An 18,341-nucleotide genomic window follows, 5' to 3' on the forward strand; every position below is an offset into this window, starting at 1 on the left:
GACATGGCTAGTCCCGCCTACGACATGCATCCGGTAGTCCGACACCCGAGCTACCTCGCTATGGTGGAGGTCGGCCGGTACCTCGTAGGGAGACCACCCTCCAAGAGGCTTCAAGAGAAGCAATATATGTATTATTGTCCCACATCGAGAATATAGAATAGATGGGGACTTCCTTTAGCTATAAGAGGAAGTCCTCCCCTTCTTGGAAGGGATGGATCCATGATCCCCACACGTGTATCACTACAAAGGTCACTTGACCTCACTCATAGTAAAATATCTAAGTGGACGTAGCCTTACCCCAAGTGCAAGGTGAACCACTATACATCCGGTGTCATCTCTCTCCCTCTCTCCCTATCATGCTTCTTATCTTAGTTACTGTATTCTTCAGTAGAAACATTGGCGCTAGAAGGAGGGTCCCTAAGTTTGGGTAACGAGCCTCCAACCTTGAGCAAGAGTCATGGATGGGTACAACGAGTCATGTACGGGTACCAAAGGTCATCGGGTACATAGGTACATGCCGGACACCCCTCGCCCTCCCTAAGCCTCCGGTACTTTCACAAGTCAGCGGTACCTCCATCCCTAAGCCTCCGGTACTTTCACAAGTCAGCGGTACCTCCACTCCCGAGCCTTCTCCGGGACTCATGAGCAGGCGGGTACGCACAGGACCCCGTACCCTTACTTCTACAGCCAAGGTCCACTTTCAAAAAGTTCCCGACCGGGACTCTTTGAGAAGACCCCACTTTTGGTCCTCTTCCAATATCCTCATCACTACCTTGGTCAACGAACCATCTATCCGTCACTTTGGATACCCGCACCGTCCGGGACCTCTTTGATTTCTAATCCTCCGGAAGGTCATCAACATCTCGGTGACGGTCACCGCTGCAAGTAGCCAAGCTTCTCAACTCGTCCGCATACCAGTAACCAACCCCGGAGACCGATGCATTCGTCTCTTCACCGGCATCACCCATCCATGTCTTCGGCAACATCCTCCATTCTCGGTGACTTGCCAGAATGGAACCAAATTTGAATCCTGGTAACCTCTACCTCTCCGTGACCCAACTTGAATGCTTCCAGCACCCCAACTTCCCGGTGCCTCTTTCGAGCAGCGATGATCTTCCGGCGACCCACCACTCAGTCTCGATCTCGGCACTGGTATCAATCTCAGAAGCATCTTTCGGTGACTCACCGGTAACTCCATCACCCCACGGCTAGCTCCCGCCCGGTAACTAACCACGAGTCTCAGCGGAACACCCCTCCCGGCATCAATTCTGCCACTCGGCATCGGTACTTTGCGAGAACTTCAGCGTGGTGGTTTCATCGGTACTTTGCTTAATGCATACTCAGCGGTATCTCAAAAATAAAAATAAAACAAACTCTCGGCACCGGGGGACTTGTTTGGACACCCAATCCGTCCGGGACTGGTTTGGAACACCTCATTGGCCATCACAACTTCATCTGCAGGGCTCTTGCCTTCACCGGTACCCCTGCCATCACCGGTATCTGCTGGCCTCCTTCACCCACTACTCTCCGGGAATCAGACACGTCCGGGGTTTCAAAAAAAAATAAATAAATAAATAAATTAGACAGAACCCGTGCAGCCACCTGCATATCTAAACCGGGCATCCCATATGCAGCAGCTCCTTCCCATCAGCTTCTGTCAACCTAGTCGGCCCTCTCTGTCCAAGGCTTCTGCTACCACGATAGAGCACATTCTCGGACAATCTAACGATCTATGATCCAGATAAGTCCCTTAAACTCATAAAGCTCAATGCTTGGTGTGTTCGTATATATATATTGTTCTTCGAACTCATCTACAATTTGTGGCACGAACCGGTGCCTGGCACATGCATATCAATACTTGATTGTGCTTGCCTTCTACTTGAGCCACTTGGTTATATTCTTTTTCCTACACGCATATGTTGTTAAACTTAGCTGTCAATACCACCTTTGATGCTATCATAAGCAGCCATGTGTATCACATGATAACATGGTCAGCCATATTCCAACTCGCATTGCCATGCAAATCATGCATGCGACAATTCTAAATATGTCTGCTACTTATTCTTGCACCATAATTGATGTCTGCCCTATATCATATATATGAACAATCATATGCACAATTATATGTACTGTGCACTCACAATTGTTTACTATATCAATAATTGGATCCCTACATATTGACTTGACAATTAAGCACATCTACTTCACTCATATATGGTCTCTCTGACCACACAATACAAACTCAACCTCAATTTCTACATTACTTCTTCAACTTTACCGGATAATTATTGCTACTTGCCTTGCCTTGTCATGGCTATCCATGATTACTATTGCCATGCAATAGTTGTGAACTTGTGATCAGTATATGTCATGCACCAACCATGATTTTTGTTATACAATCAATTCCTAATTTCCTTTTACCATGATCATTTAGGCTTCTCGTGTCAAGAATAATCATTTCCATACTTACAGGGGCAATTCAATCCTTTATGCTATTTAAATGGATCTAAAATTGTCAATATGCCTCTCATACCATATCAGAGCATACAAGCACAATATACGTGATTCATCAAAATTAAATTATATCATATAAGTTGCTAATCACTTATTCTGTTTTGCCTTTGGAGAAAGCAAAATCACTCTAAACCGGGCATCTTCTTGTGCATACAAGGCCAAGTAAACTATCAACGATCATTTGTCGATTACATTGAGCGTTATACTTGGACGACTCCAACATGGTTTGATATTTTCAACCTCCCCAATCGGCAAAAGATAAGTTCTCATTTACACTTTTAAATTTGAGCTAATGCAATTATTTACTTGCTTCAAACAACGGTTTCTATAATCTAAGCATGCCTACGATATGTGATAGTCTCGATATCATATCTATTACGACTATGTATTAATGTCAAGCTTTAATTTAATTGCAATCCAATTAAATTGCTACATATACACATGTGACACTCACAAAAATAAATGCAACATGCATCTCATAAATCCTCGCCCCGAGCGCGGTACCCCCGAGGGGTAAGTCAAGGTCATGTCATTACACAAATCCTCGCCCCGAGCGCGATACCCCAACGGGGTTACAAGGCCAATGCCATCATTCTACCCGGGGCCACGCCACCGGGTACCGGAGGCGAAAGCTACTGGATACCCTAACGGGGTTACAAGGCTCAATCTCTGATTCTACCCCATCGGGTACGAGAGGCATCAAGCCCTCATGCTACCCCATCGGGTACGAGAGGCATCAAGCCCTCATGCTACCCCATCGAGTACGAGAGGCATCAAGCCCTCACTCTACCCTATCGGGTACTAGAGGCGTCAAGCCCTCAATTTACCCTTCCGGATATCAGAGGCTCTAGTCCTCAATCTACCCTTTCGGGTATCAGAGACCCAAATCCTCATTCTACCCTATCGGGTACCATAGGCTCAAGCCCTCAGAAAACCCCCACTTGGTACCGGAGGCGGGGTAAGCGAAGGTCCAATCCTTTGCTTTTGAGTCATCTCACCTCCCGAGCATTCTCTATACTTGGGGGACTTATTCATACCACTTATCACAAGTGGAGGTAGTACCCGACCAGGACTATCATTGAGCTTCACGCTCATACTTTTCTTGCTATGGTCTATTAATGGAAATATTGAAATTTTTCACCTATTGTTGACCGCAACAATTAAATTTCTTTTACATCCCATTAATAGGACCATAAGACCTAATTCACACAACCTACTGCTCGCTCAGTTTGAGCAAGCGCAATTCTTACACTCATACTCGGGGGACTATCATGGTCTTGCCATAATCTCGCTAGTATGACACGTAACTTCGATACCGGAGCTTCATTCTTAGCCTCACCTCCGAATTCCCGTTTTACTAACTACGTGACTTGGGGGACTCGGCGAGTAACAACACTCCTGATCCTAACACATGTGCATCACGTGCATACAACATATACATATCATTACGTATGTGTCATCGTGTTCATCACACATCTTTGCATCATATGCACTTCGTTATACTATCATAACCATACATTTTCAACTTATACGTCGCATGTGCATACACACAATGCGTAACATGCATCTCATATAAACGTTCATGCACCTTGATGCCATTTGACTCAAATGTCACTTCGATTGCCCTTAGCGCAATCAATATGCTTTTTGTGCACTCATCTTATTTGCAGGTACTAGCTTGATGAGGGCCCCGCACCAACATACCCGTAGAGTCCCTTCTTACTTACAGAGTTGGGGAACTAGTATGGGTATGGCGTTCAACAAGGTCATCACTCATACTTGGCGGCATCACATTTAAACTCCCCAACCAAGAAGCGCCTCTTATTCGGGGACTTGGGGGACTTGTACATACCACCTATATCACATACCTCCAAGCATAAGCAACGACCTCTTAGGTGGGCCCCGCGACATGGCTAGTCCCGCCTACGACATGCATCCGGTAGTCCGACACCCGAGCTACCTCGCTATGATAGAGGTCAGCCGGTACCTCGTAGGGAGACCACCCTCCAAGAGGCTTCAAGAGAAGCAATATATGTATTATTGTCCCACATCGAAAATATAGAATAGATGGGGACTTCCTTTAGCTATAAGAGGAAGTCCTCCCCTTCTTGGAAGGGATGGATCCATGATCCCCACACTTGTATCACTACAAAGGTCACCTGACCTCACTCATAGTAAAATATCTAAGTGGACGTAGCCTTATCCCAAGTACAAGGTGAACCACTATACATCCGGTGTCATCTCTCTCCCTCTCTCCCTATCATGCTTCTTATCTTAGTTACAGTATTCTTCAGTAGAAACAGCTTGTGACAGTGATTGTGGCTTCAAATTTTTAGTTCCTCTCAGTTGGCTTTCTGACCATGGTAATGGGTGTCTTGTAAATGATATATGTATCCTTGAAGCCAAGGTCTTACTTCATAAGGCCAAAGCTAAGATTTTAGAAGATACAAGAACTGTTGGTTGGATGACCTTATTAAAGAGCTCCTTGGTGGACAGTAGAATTTGTTTTTGTCACAAAGATTGCATTTCACTTTGTACAACATGTTCATCCATTTATGCATTCATAGAACAAAATGCGATGATCAATCTAATTACAACTCCATATGCTAGCTAGAATACATATATATACATCATTATTGTAGCTGTGACCAAATTATTCTACAGCATTCAACCCGACTTCTAGTAGAGCATGTGTTTCCACGGCTGAAATAGTAGACTTGAGCAAAATATAGAAGAGGACATGTCAGACACAAGAGGGAATTTCATAAACGCAAACAAAGCAATTGGGACAAACGCAAATAAAAATGTAAAATTTGAAACCCATTTTGATTCGTATTGACAAGATAGATAGAAGGCGGTGCTGAATGCCATCATCATCGATGCTATAGATATGAAGAGGCAAGTGAGTCCTGCCATCAACTTCAAGGGTAAGGACTTGAGGAAATCATTTTCTGCATACCGCGAGGTAAGGATGAACAAGAACAGCAACATTGCAGTTGAAGAGGAAAAGAGTGCTAATTCGTCAGCTATGGTAAAGTCTAGAAAAGTTTTCTGTTTCAAAAGGTTTGGTTTTCCAGTATGATCATCTGTGCCACCCGGTATGCTAAATGCAGCTGAAAATACAACGGTTGCGATAATAGTCGCAATGAGCATGCATGAAGTTGCAGTGTCCTTCATCCATTTTTCTCCTTCACGCATTAACACTGTATGCTCTTCAGTAAATAATTCTTGAGGTGTCTTTCCTTCATCATTTTCCATCTCGATGAATTGAGGTTGGACAATCTTTTTGACTTCCTGCCACATCAAGATATATAAAGAACAGTAATTAACCAATGAATGAATGTGAAGATATGAAATGATCCGATTAGTAGAGTTTTCTTAGTGTACTTGCATATGGCACATATGCAATTATTACCTCAATTTTACCTAGATGATCATTATTAAAACATCGAGCATGAGAAGTACCTCAAACCATACCAACTCTCGATGCATTTGAAATGCTACGCCTGACACGAGATTCAATTGATTTTGAGGTGCTAATTTTGCAGCCATATGCACAATGTTGTTACCTTGATCATCTTCATATGTCACAATGACATCTTTGATTGAGCCTATTTCATGCACTAGATTGAAGATACTTGTGTGACGATGCAGAACTGCGACATGGATTATGGTCCGATTTTTTTCATCAGTTTCCCATACTAACTCGGGGTAAGAGCTCATAAGCATTGCCAAAAACTCATAATTCCCTAATTCCGCTGCGTCAAATAATAAATTTGAAGGATATTTGATAAACCTCATCACGTCATCATGCTCATCTCTCAAGATTTCTTCCCAGAGGTGCTGGACTAGTTGAATGGCTCCATTCGCTTCTCTCAACTTTCTTTTGCATTCGAACTTCAAACTTGGGAGGACTTGAGATGAAAAGTTTGAAGCACATAAGCAACGTGGTCAATAGTAAAGAAGCTCAATACAATTTTTTTTGAAGAATTCACTCACATGCATTAATGAGTCTAGTCCACATTGGTGGACTTTGGCTGCCGCCCAATGCTGAAGGTCTTCGAGCCAGGATATGCAAGGCTGTTTTATTTTTCTGTGAACTAGTACGTGCCTTCGCTAATGATTTATCAGCATCTAGCAACTGAAAGGCCAAATCTGCAAATTTCAATTACACAGAGAAATTAAGAATGCAATTTTGACATTTTGAAAATTTCGAGTCCTTTCTGTACCCATATCGCAACTTTAGTATACCTACCGTACAAACAATTGTTGATGCAAGAAAAGAACAAGTTTTCTCGGTCGGTTCTCTCCAACATCATTTTACTTTCGGTTTTCTCCAACAGGTAACATGCCATTTCGGACTGTCCTAACACAGCAGCCATATAAGCTGGTGCCATATTTTTACCGCCTCTAATTGTTAGCAAAGACTTGTTCTTTTGTATCAAAATCTTGACAATGTCTAGAGATCCAGCCGCAGCAGCAATGCACAGGGCAGTGTTTCCATTTATGTCCTGCAGTGCCAAGTCTTCTACTTCCATCATGCTGACCAGTTTCTCCACAAAGTGAATATGGCTTGTTCCTGCTGCAACGTGAAGGACTGTTTCATATCCTCTAGATATGCTTGCTCTCAGAAGTATAGTATCCTTTCTCAAGATTCGTTCCGCCGCTTCCCAATCCCCTTTTAGTGCATGCTTATAGAGGGAAACACATGTCTTAAGGTATTCTTCTCCTGTTGGGGTTTAATCATATGGAGAAAAATTAAGTTGCTTATATGGATAATATATATATATATATATATATATAGGGAGGATCAAGAGAGAACATCCTTACTTTAAGTATTTGAGGATTTTCACTATTTTACACTAGTATATAATCTAATTCAATGATTTCAACTGTTAATCCTTCATATTCCTATGCAAGAATTGTGTCTACAAAAAATCAACCAAATCCATGATCACTTGATCACTCAAAAGTTTGTAAACAAATGTCATCCGTTTGATAAAATTAAAACGAACATTATGCTAATCAAATGGTTAAACGTTTTTTGATTTGGTTAATTTTTTGTAGGATTCATGTGTGTAGGTAACTACAGAATGAATAGTGTGATTATTACAATACATGCTAAAAATAAAAACATCATCACTTTAAAAGTTTAAGAACCTCTTCTCTTGATCCTCCACGCACACACACACTATTAGATGGGTAGATTCATGGGAGTACCTTGCAATTAAACGTCAATACAATGGACCAGATCGCTGCCTAGACCAGCGCGCGGTGCATGGAGCTGGTCAATCTACCACTTAATATTGTGTTTATACTTTTACGTATTAATTAAGAAATTAATTGTATAGTAGATGGAGATCACTATGAATAATTTAAAGGGTAAATTCTCATACACCCCAAATCTAGCATTATACTTCTCATACACCGCACCAATTTATTTTTATCCCCACTCACACAAAACTTTCCACTTTTTCTCCCTACTTTTCAAAACCGCTCACTATTCATCCCTCTAATACCCCTCTCCATCATCCTTTTCCTTTATCTTACATTATTAATATCATTACTTTTTTTTTATAAAGCGTGGTGGGCTCATCTTGAATTTATTTGTCTAAACTATAATTGCAGCTAAACTTCATCCTCTACATTCAAAGGAAAGCAGTTAAATTTACTATTCATAATTTCGATCGTTGACAGACTAGAGCTAATTGCTATCTGTAAAATTACGAGCAAAGAATTGAAGATAGAAAGAGAAAAGTTGAGAAAATTGAAAGACTTTAGAGCAAGTCTTAAAAGAGATAGTCCCGATTACTGGGATATCATCTTTAGAATTCAAACAAGAATCTATAAAGTTGAGCAGAATATTGAAAATCTCTCATATACTAAGAGGAACAAAAACCTCTTGATTATTTGAGCATTGGTTAGATCCGCAAATCACTGGTATCAGAGCTTGCAAAAAGCTCAAAAAGGGAATCCCCAATGAGGACAATGTCTGAATTAATATTAGAGAAGTTGAATTCTCTACTTATATCCTCTGATGAGAAACATCAGAACCTGCAGAAAGAATTGGCTAGATGTCAAGATCATCTAGAAAAACTACCTGCTATAATCTACCAATTAGAAAAACTAGAAAACAAAATAGATTATATCAAGGAACAACTGTTAGTAGAAACATCAATGAACAGCAAAAAACGCTGGATTCTATGAAAAATATACTGAAAGACAAGAAAGTGTCTACAGTAAAAACAAAGAAAACTAATGGATTCAAACCATTAGAAAGACCAGAGATAAATCATGTTCCAAACATGATTTTTCTAGAACCATACTAGTATTTGGTATGAAGACCCGAAAGAAAAAAGAGATGTCAAGATGATGAGCATCTTCGGGAAAAAGAAAGGAGCACAACTCCTAAATGCTGAAGAATTTGAATTCAACGAAATTGAACAGGAGGTAAAAAACTCCCCAATTCCAAAGTTAGATTTTAAACAAATCTACAAAAGGGGAAAATTTGACTTGTTGGATAGCCATCATTTCAAATTATTGGAATTTACAACCCCCTCTACAACAGGAGAAATCGATCTCTTAATGATCACTCCTGAACAAGTTGCCAGAGCAAGAACAAAAAATTATCAATTTATGCATATTGGAGCAGTTCAAGTAGGCATAAAACTTCTTGCCCGAGAAGTTTATACCGTTTTATTTGTCTTACAGGACAATAGGCTAACAAATTTTCAAGCTAGTCTGTTGGGAACACTTGAAACATCTTTATGCAAGCAATCAAGTAGCCTATTTCAACTGCTTCCCTAATTTCTCAACCAGCTTGAAAGATGCAGCCCACTGTCTAAGACTGAGAGTCAAGACAGATGACATATCTATGAAAAAGGATATGCAAGAACTTGCAATAGTATATAGAATATACTATAAACTGATTAGCACCACAGTAGAACCCAAGACGAGGATATCTAATATCTCAGGTCTTACTACTGGGTTCCTCACCAGTCAGAAGAACCATTCACAACAAATTCACAAAGTTACTTAGAACGAAGTAACTTTCCCTATTGAATGGAAATTATCCGGTCCGAAAAAACCACGAAAAATGCCAAAGCGGCAATATATGAAAGCAGAAAGACTTGAGATATCAGTCTCAAATTCGACGATCACAGGAAAAGTGACGTCTGTCCTGAAAATATCAGGATAAACAAAAATCTTCTCAAAAGAAACTACAGCACAAAAGAAGAAGCTAGTGTAAGTGTTACTAAATTCTCTGTTGAAAAACCAACTGAGCCTATCACTGAAGAAGAATTAGAAACTGATCTGAACAGACCAGTTAATATGCTTGGAGCACAAAAGCTCTATGATGAAGCAGAATCTTGCGAAAATCCTGAACGATTAGAAAAACTAATCGAAGAAATGAAAATTTTCAAACCAGGAAAGGAAAGAAAACTCTTTCCCTATCAGGATATTGAGATGGAAGAAGGAGAAAACTCCAAAACTTTCATCATAAGAGAAAAGGGAAAAATAAAACTCCCTATACAGAAAGCCCCTACAGGAAAAAATGGAGAAAGAAATTCTCAAAGATTTGTCTAAGAGGACAATATACCCCGAGTACCAATTTCTTCTCATGGTATCTGGTTAAATCTAGACAAAGCTCTAGACAAGAGAAAAACTCTTGACCAATGGGTTCATAGCCTGATGATGGCTTCTGCTCTTACCCATGGGAAATTTGAAGCACCAGATCTTTAGGTGTATTACGAAACTACTCTCACCGAAGTAGCAAAAAAATATTACTTCTCTTTCAAAGAGACTGCCAGAGGAAAAGACTGGCTAGAGGAAATCAAAAATTCGAAATCTCCATACGATTTTGCAGTACCCCTGTACAATCAGTTATGTGGAGATCTCTCAAATTTAAGTGAGAATGCTAAAGAAACGGCCAAATCAAATATCAATGCTCTCAAAATATGTGACATGAGATATTTTGAAGAATACTTGAATGAATTTCAAGAATACTACTGTACGATTGGTGAACTAGAGAATACTGATCTAGTCAACCTGTTGCACAGAAAACTCCCTGAACCATGGAGAACAGCTGTGAGAGAAAGCATAGCTAAAAAACCAATTGAAAGATTTTCAGTTGGGGGTATTGCCGATAGAATTGGGCAATTACTAAAAGAACAATGCAAAACCAATCTTAAAGCAAAGATGGCCAAGAAACAACTCAAAGGAGTTTTGAAAATTTCTATTATGGAATACTGGATATGCCAACCAACTGAGGATGTCATGAATCCAAGTTCCACAGCAAAAGAAAAGAAAAATATTACTCTAAAAAATTCAGAAAGAGTAACAAGAAAAGAGATTGGAAATTCAAGAAGAGTTCCAACTTCAAGAAACAACAGGATGAAGATCCTCAAAGGAAATTCTTCAAGAAAAAGAAGAATTACCAAGGCAACCATCAAAATAAACAGCCAAACAAGAAAGCTTGTAGATGCTGGTTATGTAAAGCTGAATGGCACTATGCCAATGAATACCCGGAAAAGGGTAAAAGATCTACTAAAGCTCTATTTGAAGAATATAAGCCCACAGTAGAAACAGCAAACATGAAGGGCTACGAAATAGCCTATTCTGATGATGAAGAAGATGACAGGTCAGTCTACTCTGCCTGGTCTGAAGAAGAAGAATCATCTGATTCTGTAACAGATTCTGAAGTTGAATACTTAGAATCTAGACAGATGAATGTTCTTAAAGTCAAAAACTGGAAAGAAAGTAAGACAGAAACTCTAATGTCTTCTTATCAGGTGAACCGTGGTACATTCGTTTGTGACTACTGCCTATGTCACGAAAAGAATGGACTTCCTATGTTTTGTGAGGAGTCAAAAAAGACTTATCACAAAGAATGCTTCATAGCTGAAGCAAGGAGAAAAACCAAGAATGGTCTTATCAGCCAATTGGTAGAACAAGAATATGAAGAATATTTTGAAGCGCTTTGTTCCAAGAAATCATGGAACTATCTTCCTCAAAAAGAAAGGAAGAAAATGTCAATGAAGAAAAAGTCGATGAAAATATAGAACTGGTTTAGGCCTCATCAAAAAGCCCGCGGATCAAGTGGGCCGATGGAGGCCCGCCGGCCCGGAGGGCTTTTAGCCCGGCCCGGCCCGTCAAAAAACCCGCAAAAGCCCGCCTTGGTGGGCCGAGGGCCGGCCCGCCTAAAGCCAGCAAAAACCCGGCCCGGCCTGTAGGCCCGGCCCGCCAAAGGCCCGCTAGGCCCGGCCCGTAAAAGCCCTTAAAATATTTATATATATATATATATTTGTAGTTATGTGTGTGTGTGTTTATAAATATATATACACACACACACATAGATATATATATATTTGTGTGTGTTTATATATATATATATGTGTGTGTGTGTGTGTGTGTGTGTGTGTTTATATATATATGTATATATATTTATATATGTGTGTGTGTTTATATATATGTATATATATATTTATATATGTGTGTGTGTTTATATATATAATATATATATAGAGATATATATATATATATATGTGTGTGTGTGTGTGTGTGTCTTTATATATATGTATATATATATTTATATATGTGTGTGTGTTTATATATATGTATATATATATATTTATATATGTGTGAGTGTTTATATATATAATATATATATATATATAGAGATATATATATATATATATATGTGTGTGTGTGTGTGTGTGTGTGTGTGTGTGTGTTTATATAGAGGATATATATATAGAGATATATATATATATATATATATATATGTGTGTGTGTGTTTGTTTATATATATAATATATATATAGAGATATATATATGTGTGTGTGTGTGTTTATATATATGTATATATATTTATATATGTGTGTGTTTATATATATAATATAATAATATATATAGAGATATATATATATATATATATATATATATGTGTGTGTGTGTGTGTGTGTGTGGAAGTTCTTATACTTCTATTATTCTATATAGAATATGTGCATATATATATATATTTTACATATCGGTAATCGGTTGACCAATTAGATCGGGTTCAAAACTATGGTGAAATTGACTAAATTTTTAACCACACGCATAATTTATTGTAATAAACTCATCCAACGGTCGGTTTTTCCATTTTCTTTGAATTGATAGGGGTTGCTCTTTGGAGTGTATGATATATAAATATAGGTTTATAAGAGTAACTAAGTTTGACCTAATTGATCGAATTCGAAACAATAACGAAATTGGCTAGATTTTCTACAATCACCATAAAACATTACAATCTCTCCATCGAGCGGTTGGTTTCTCCGAATTCATTTTCTACTTCATGGTTGCTTTAGAATGAACCTAAACAATTTAAATGCAATGTATAAGTTATACAACTAAAGGAATAAAATTGGTATACACCAATGTGTTTGTAATTAAAATTAATTTTTTTTATCTTATGTCCACGTACATCCATCGATGGAATATATACAAACGTGATGTGAAAAAATAAGCACGTTTCGCGGTTGCCACGCCATCGGTCAACCAATAAAACATATAAGTGACTACGGTTGACCAATCCGATCGGATTCGAAAATATGGTGAAATTGGCTAAATTTTTTACCACACTCATAATTTATTGTAATGAACTCATCCAACGGTCGGTTTTTTCATTTTCTTTGAATTGATAGGGGTTGCTCTTTGGAGTGTATGATATATAAATATAGGTTTATAAGAGTAACTACGTTTGACCTAGTTGATCGAATTCGAAACAATAACGAAATTGGCTAGATTTTCTACAATCACCATAAAACATTACAATCTCTCCATCGAGCGGTTGATTTCTCCGAATTCATTTTCTACTTCATGGTTGCTTTAGAATGAACCTAAACAATTTAAATGCAATATATAAGTCATACAACTAAAGGAATAAAATTGGTATACACCAATGTGTTTGTAATTAAAATTAATTTTTTTTATCTTATGTCCACGCACATCCATCAATGGAATATATACAAACGTGATGTGAAAAAATAAGCACGTTTCGCGGTTGCCACGCCATCGGTCAAACAATAAAACATATAAGTGACTACGGTTGACCAATCCGATCGGATTCTAAAATATGGTGAAATTGGCTAAATTTTTTACCATACTCATAATTTATTGTAATAAACTCATCCAACGGTCGGTTTTTCCATTTTCTTTGAATTGACAGGGGTTGCTCTTTGGAGTGTATGATATATAAATATAGGTTTATAAAAAATTAGTGTCTTTAAAAATTTATTTATCAATAAATTAGTATCTATATATAAATATAGATTTTTTTGGTACAATATAGTTATATAGATCTATTATCTTTGGTTGTATTTGATCATTATCCATTGAATTTCCAAAGCTTGATTAAAAAAAAAAACTTGTGTCTTTAAATATTTATTTATAAATAAAGCCCGCAAGGCCCGGCCCAAAAAAGCCCGCAAGGCCAAGCCCGGCCCGGCCCGAAAAAGCCCGCAAGGCCCGCTTTATATGGACGGGCTTGGATCCTTTGATTTTTAATAAAGCCCGGCCCGGCGCGGCCCGCAATTATTTAAAAATATGGCAAGGCCCGGCCCGGCCCGGCCCAGCCCGTTGACGACCCCTAAACTGGTTGAACCACCATAAATTATTTCAGAAGAATGCAAACCATTCATACCACAGGAACAAGCTCAAGAAAATGAGCTTCAACAATCGAAAGACGTTTCTACTAGTAGATACAGCAACTATACAGAGATTGGACTAAAATTCCCTGATCACAAGAAAAATCATCTACATGCATTTGTAGACAATGGATCGGGATTCACTGTTGCAAAAAGATTTGCAATTCCAGAAGAACTCTGGAAAGAAGATAAGAAAAGAACAGCAACTGGTGTCACGTTTGACGGAAGCCACCTTACAATGAACAAAGTAGCAAAAAATGTTCATATCACCATTGGTGGAGGAACATTTATCATCCACAACGTTTAGCAATCTGAAGGCCAAGGATCAGATTTCTTGTTGGAAAATGATTTTATTCTCCAACAAAGATTCATCCAGGATAAAGAAGCGATAAACTTCAGAAAAGGAGAATGAGTGTTCTGGGCAGACAGACTTACACAAGCAAAAAGTGTTACAGGTCCAAACTTTACTGCACAATATCAGAGATCGCAACAGAATAGTGGTGATCCCTACAAGCCCAAATTCGAAACCATACTCCAAATCAAACAACAACAAGAAATACTTGTTGAAGAATCTTCTGAAGAAGAAGAAGAAACTAGTGAAGAGGAAGAAGCTAGTTTCATCCATGAACATAACCTCAAGCACTTTCAGAATAAGCTTGAGTCTCAGAAAATTCCTACTCTTGATAAAATCAAGAAACTACTCGAACAAAATGTCGATGTAGATTCCCAAAAATTTTGGGAAAAAGACCCAGTGGTCTGTGAATTGAGATTACATGATATGAATATTATCTGTCATGTCAAAGCAATTCCTTAGTATAAAGAGGAAAATAAAAAAGAATTCAGAAAAGATATTGAAGATCTCCTGAACAAGAGATTAATTCAACCTTCCACTAGCCCTCACCATGCTCCAGCATTCTACGTGAGAAATCATGCAGAAAACCTCAGAGGAAGCCTAGAATGGTAATTGACTACAGAGATGTCAATAAGAAGACCGTGAAAGACGGTTATCAAATTGCTCAGGTAAGAGTCCTGATCAACCAGCTCAGAGGAGCTAAAGTCTTTTCAAAATTCGATGCAAAGTCGGGTTTTTAGCAAGTCAAGATGCATCCAGATAGTGTTCATCTCACTGCATTTGGAACACCACAAGGACATTACGAATTGTTAGTAATGCCCTTTGGCCTAAAACAAGCCCCTTCCATCTTCCAGAGAAAGATGGATGACATCTTCAAACATGTTGCTGAATTCTGCGTCGTCTATATTGATGACATACTTGTCTTCTCCAAAAATAGAGAAGAACACATGAAACACTTTTATGAGGTAGTAAAGCTGATAGTTCAGCATGGAATCATCCTAGGAGAAAAGAAAATCTTCTTTATCCTCGATGAAGTTGATTTCCTAGGAATAAACATCAAGAATGGAGTAATAAAACTCCAACCACACATTCTCGAGAAAATCTGGAAATTCTCAGATAAAATTCCTGATGCTAAGAGTCTAGAGAGATTCTTAGGAGTTATCAATTATGAGAGAGATTTCATTCTCAAAATCTCAGGACTAACAGCAATGTTATCTCCTAAAACAAGTTCCAAAAGGAAATGGAACTTCACAGAAGATGATGAAAAAATTGTGAAGCAGATAAAAAATCTTTGCAAAAATCTCCATCCTCTACAACAACTAGAGGAAAATGATGAAATTATCCCCCAGACATATGCGAGTGATAATTACTAGTCCGGTGTTGTCCTGGCAAAAATGCCTGGAACTAACATTGAAAAGATCTGCAAATTTTGTATTGGCAAGTTCAGCCCTGTAGAACAAAATTATCCCACAGGGGAAAATGAATTCTGGCTGTCAAGAAAACAATTTTAAATTCTCCAGCTTTTCTTGGAAAACCCTTTGCTGTTCGCACCGATTGTGCTAGAGTAAAGAATTTCAAAAATTTTAAACTTGATAAAGCTGCTGATAGAGGAAGACTAGCAAACTGGCAATTATTTCTTAACCAATATAATTATAATGTTGAATTAATTGCAGGAAACAAGAATTATCTTTCAAACGCCTTAACTAGAGAAATGGCAATGTTCAGCCAAAAAGATGACGACGAAGGTTGCAATCCCAGAAGCAGAAGAACTGGGAAAGAACATGAAACTGCTGAGGATCCCAGAGAAAAAAATCCTCAAAGATTCCCGCTAAGTCCTAAAGGACTGACCACAACTAATCAATCCCAAGGTAAATGATTGGCTAGCCCATCTCAAACGGCAGACGGTAAAGGCTCATCAAGACCGTTGACGGCTGTTACTTTACCAAAAAGCAAACCAACTCCAACTGGAGTTATAAATCTTTTTAATTATGAATTAAGAACTTTTGCTGATCCTGTGTTCAGAACTGGCAGGAGGCTAGCTTACCACCAAAAGGCAATCCTCGATAATCTCTTATTTGCCTTTCAAGAAAGAAACAGTGGTATAATGTTCCCAGCTCTGTTCGCATTAACTGAAGAACTCCATGAAAATGCTAAACCACAGCATGAAGAAGTGCACATACAGCAGAGTGCTGTTCGGAGTGAAAAATTTCACTATCTTGAAAATCCAGAAAGTGCTAGAGTTCCAATCATAACATTAAAAGAATCAGATTTGTTTGAATTCCATAATCTGATTGAAAGTCATAATTCAAAAGACTGCATCCCTTTAACTCTCTTCATTGTTGCAGGACCTTATGTTGGAAGGTATAGAGTTAATGTTCAGAGTGAACATCCTCAAAAACACAACCTTTGTTTTGTTGAAAATGATTTTGTCCATAATCTATGGACCAAAACGAATGATGATCTCAAGGGCCTGCCCCCTATCATCGTCAACACAGTCAAAAATGTTAGAAAAAAATGACTGCACCATTCGACTGAAGTTCAGATCCACTCAGCCGGAATGGATTCAGAAGGCAAATGGTGAGGTTGAATATATTTCTCCTTATCATTATGTAAGAATTATCCAAAGGAGGTATCTGCAGCCCGCCTGTGTTGGATACAATGGCCAGCCAAACTCAAGCATTCCATGGATGAAGGCCATGTCCCTAGAATATATCAAGAAAATCATCAAAGCAGATACAGAAAACACATTTCTGGCAGCAGGAGAGAAAATAATAATCACTGCCTACAATCATCCTGACGTAATCAGCAGTGACCTCTTCCTATCTCTCACGAGAAAGGAAATAAATTCGACTCTGGCATGCTTACAGTAGGTTGAAAAGCTTGAAAAAGACAACCACTACAAGATGTATGTAGATACAGATGTCGAAGAAAATGCAACAATTGCCCGAAGGACCCGGATGGATAACAACTCGTTCGTCCTTAGCCACAATTCAGAAACAGACGAGAACATGTGAAGCAACAAGTGTAGAAAACACCAAAAGCAACTTCGGACTTTTCCCAAATAGCTGCTTTTGCTTTTCAAAAAGAAAGATGAAAAACATTTCACCTAAATGAATATGCTTTTCCCTATCCGACCTCCATCATCAAGAGCACTTACGAAAGCAAAAAAATCACGGAGTTGTTCTGTACATTTTTATGTTTTGAATTCCAGTTTGAGTTCGGCTCCCTCTATAAGGAGCCTTAGGATCATTTGTAAGGCATTTGAAAATTGAGCAGAAGAATCTTCTCTCAAGAAAGAAAGCCATAATAAGATTGCGCTCCTCCTTCCTGTCTAGTAGTATACTTCCATTACAAGTAAGTATCTGTAATCATTCTTATGGATAGCTAAAGCAGCTTCTTAGCTGTTTTCCTGAGAATGAGGCTCTGAAATCTTAGTCTGTAATTATGTTTGAATAAATATTTTCAGATTGCTCATCCACCTTGTCGTTATTTTAAGTTTAAGGGTTTAGTACTTAATCTGTTTCTGCCTTATTCCTGTACTATTTTTAGGCTTAGACTTTCTATTTCTTAAGAAAATCTGACTCAGCTTAAGATATAAACAAGCAGCAGTGATTCCGCCTGTTAAAATAACGGTTAGGCAGGGAGCTGTTAAGTGAAAAACTTGGGCATGTTGAAGGCTAGTCTTGTTTTTCTCAAAAGTGTGAACAGTTTTTTTTTTTTTTTAAGGAAAAGTAAAGGTTAAACCCAAAAGTCAGCATATGACATATTAAGCACTAGGTTAGAAAAGA

The 18,341-nt window shown here is 38.5% G+C and overlaps 1 protein-coding gene across 6 annotated transcripts in view; it reads right to left on the reverse strand.

Moving 5' to 3' along the window:
* Positions 1-18,341, reverse strand: part of LOC112167022 (ankyrin repeat-containing protein At5g02620) — a 51,097-nt gene that overhangs the window by 31,030 nt on the left and 1,726 nt on the right. For 3 of the 6 annotated variants that reach the window (XM_040505519.1, XM_024303970.2, XM_040505520.1), the window contains 4 exons: positions 6,770-7,243; positions 6,514-6,669; positions 5,980-6,428; positions 5,020-5,808 (listed from right to left, as the gene is read on the reverse strand). In XM_040505519.1, coding sequence (XP_040361453.1) covers positions 5,194-5,808; positions 5,980-6,428; positions 6,514-6,669; positions 6,770-7,243 — 1,694 coding nt within the window. In that variant the 3' untranslated portion in view covers positions 5,020-5,193. Of the gene's footprint in view, positions 1-5,019; positions 5,809-5,979; positions 6,429-6,513; positions 6,670-6,769; positions 7,244-18,341 lie in introns of those variants that run through there. The other 3 variants (XM_040505522.1, XM_040505521.1, XM_024303974.2) reach the window with 2 other exon arrangements.

This window comes from Rosa chinensis, chromosome 5 (assembly GCF_002994745.2).
Source record: "Rosa chinensis cultivar Old Blush chromosome 5, RchiOBHm-V2, whole genome shotgun sequence".
Lineage (NCBI taxonomy): Eukaryota > Viridiplantae > Streptophyta > Magnoliopsida > Rosales > Rosaceae > Rosa > Rosa chinensis.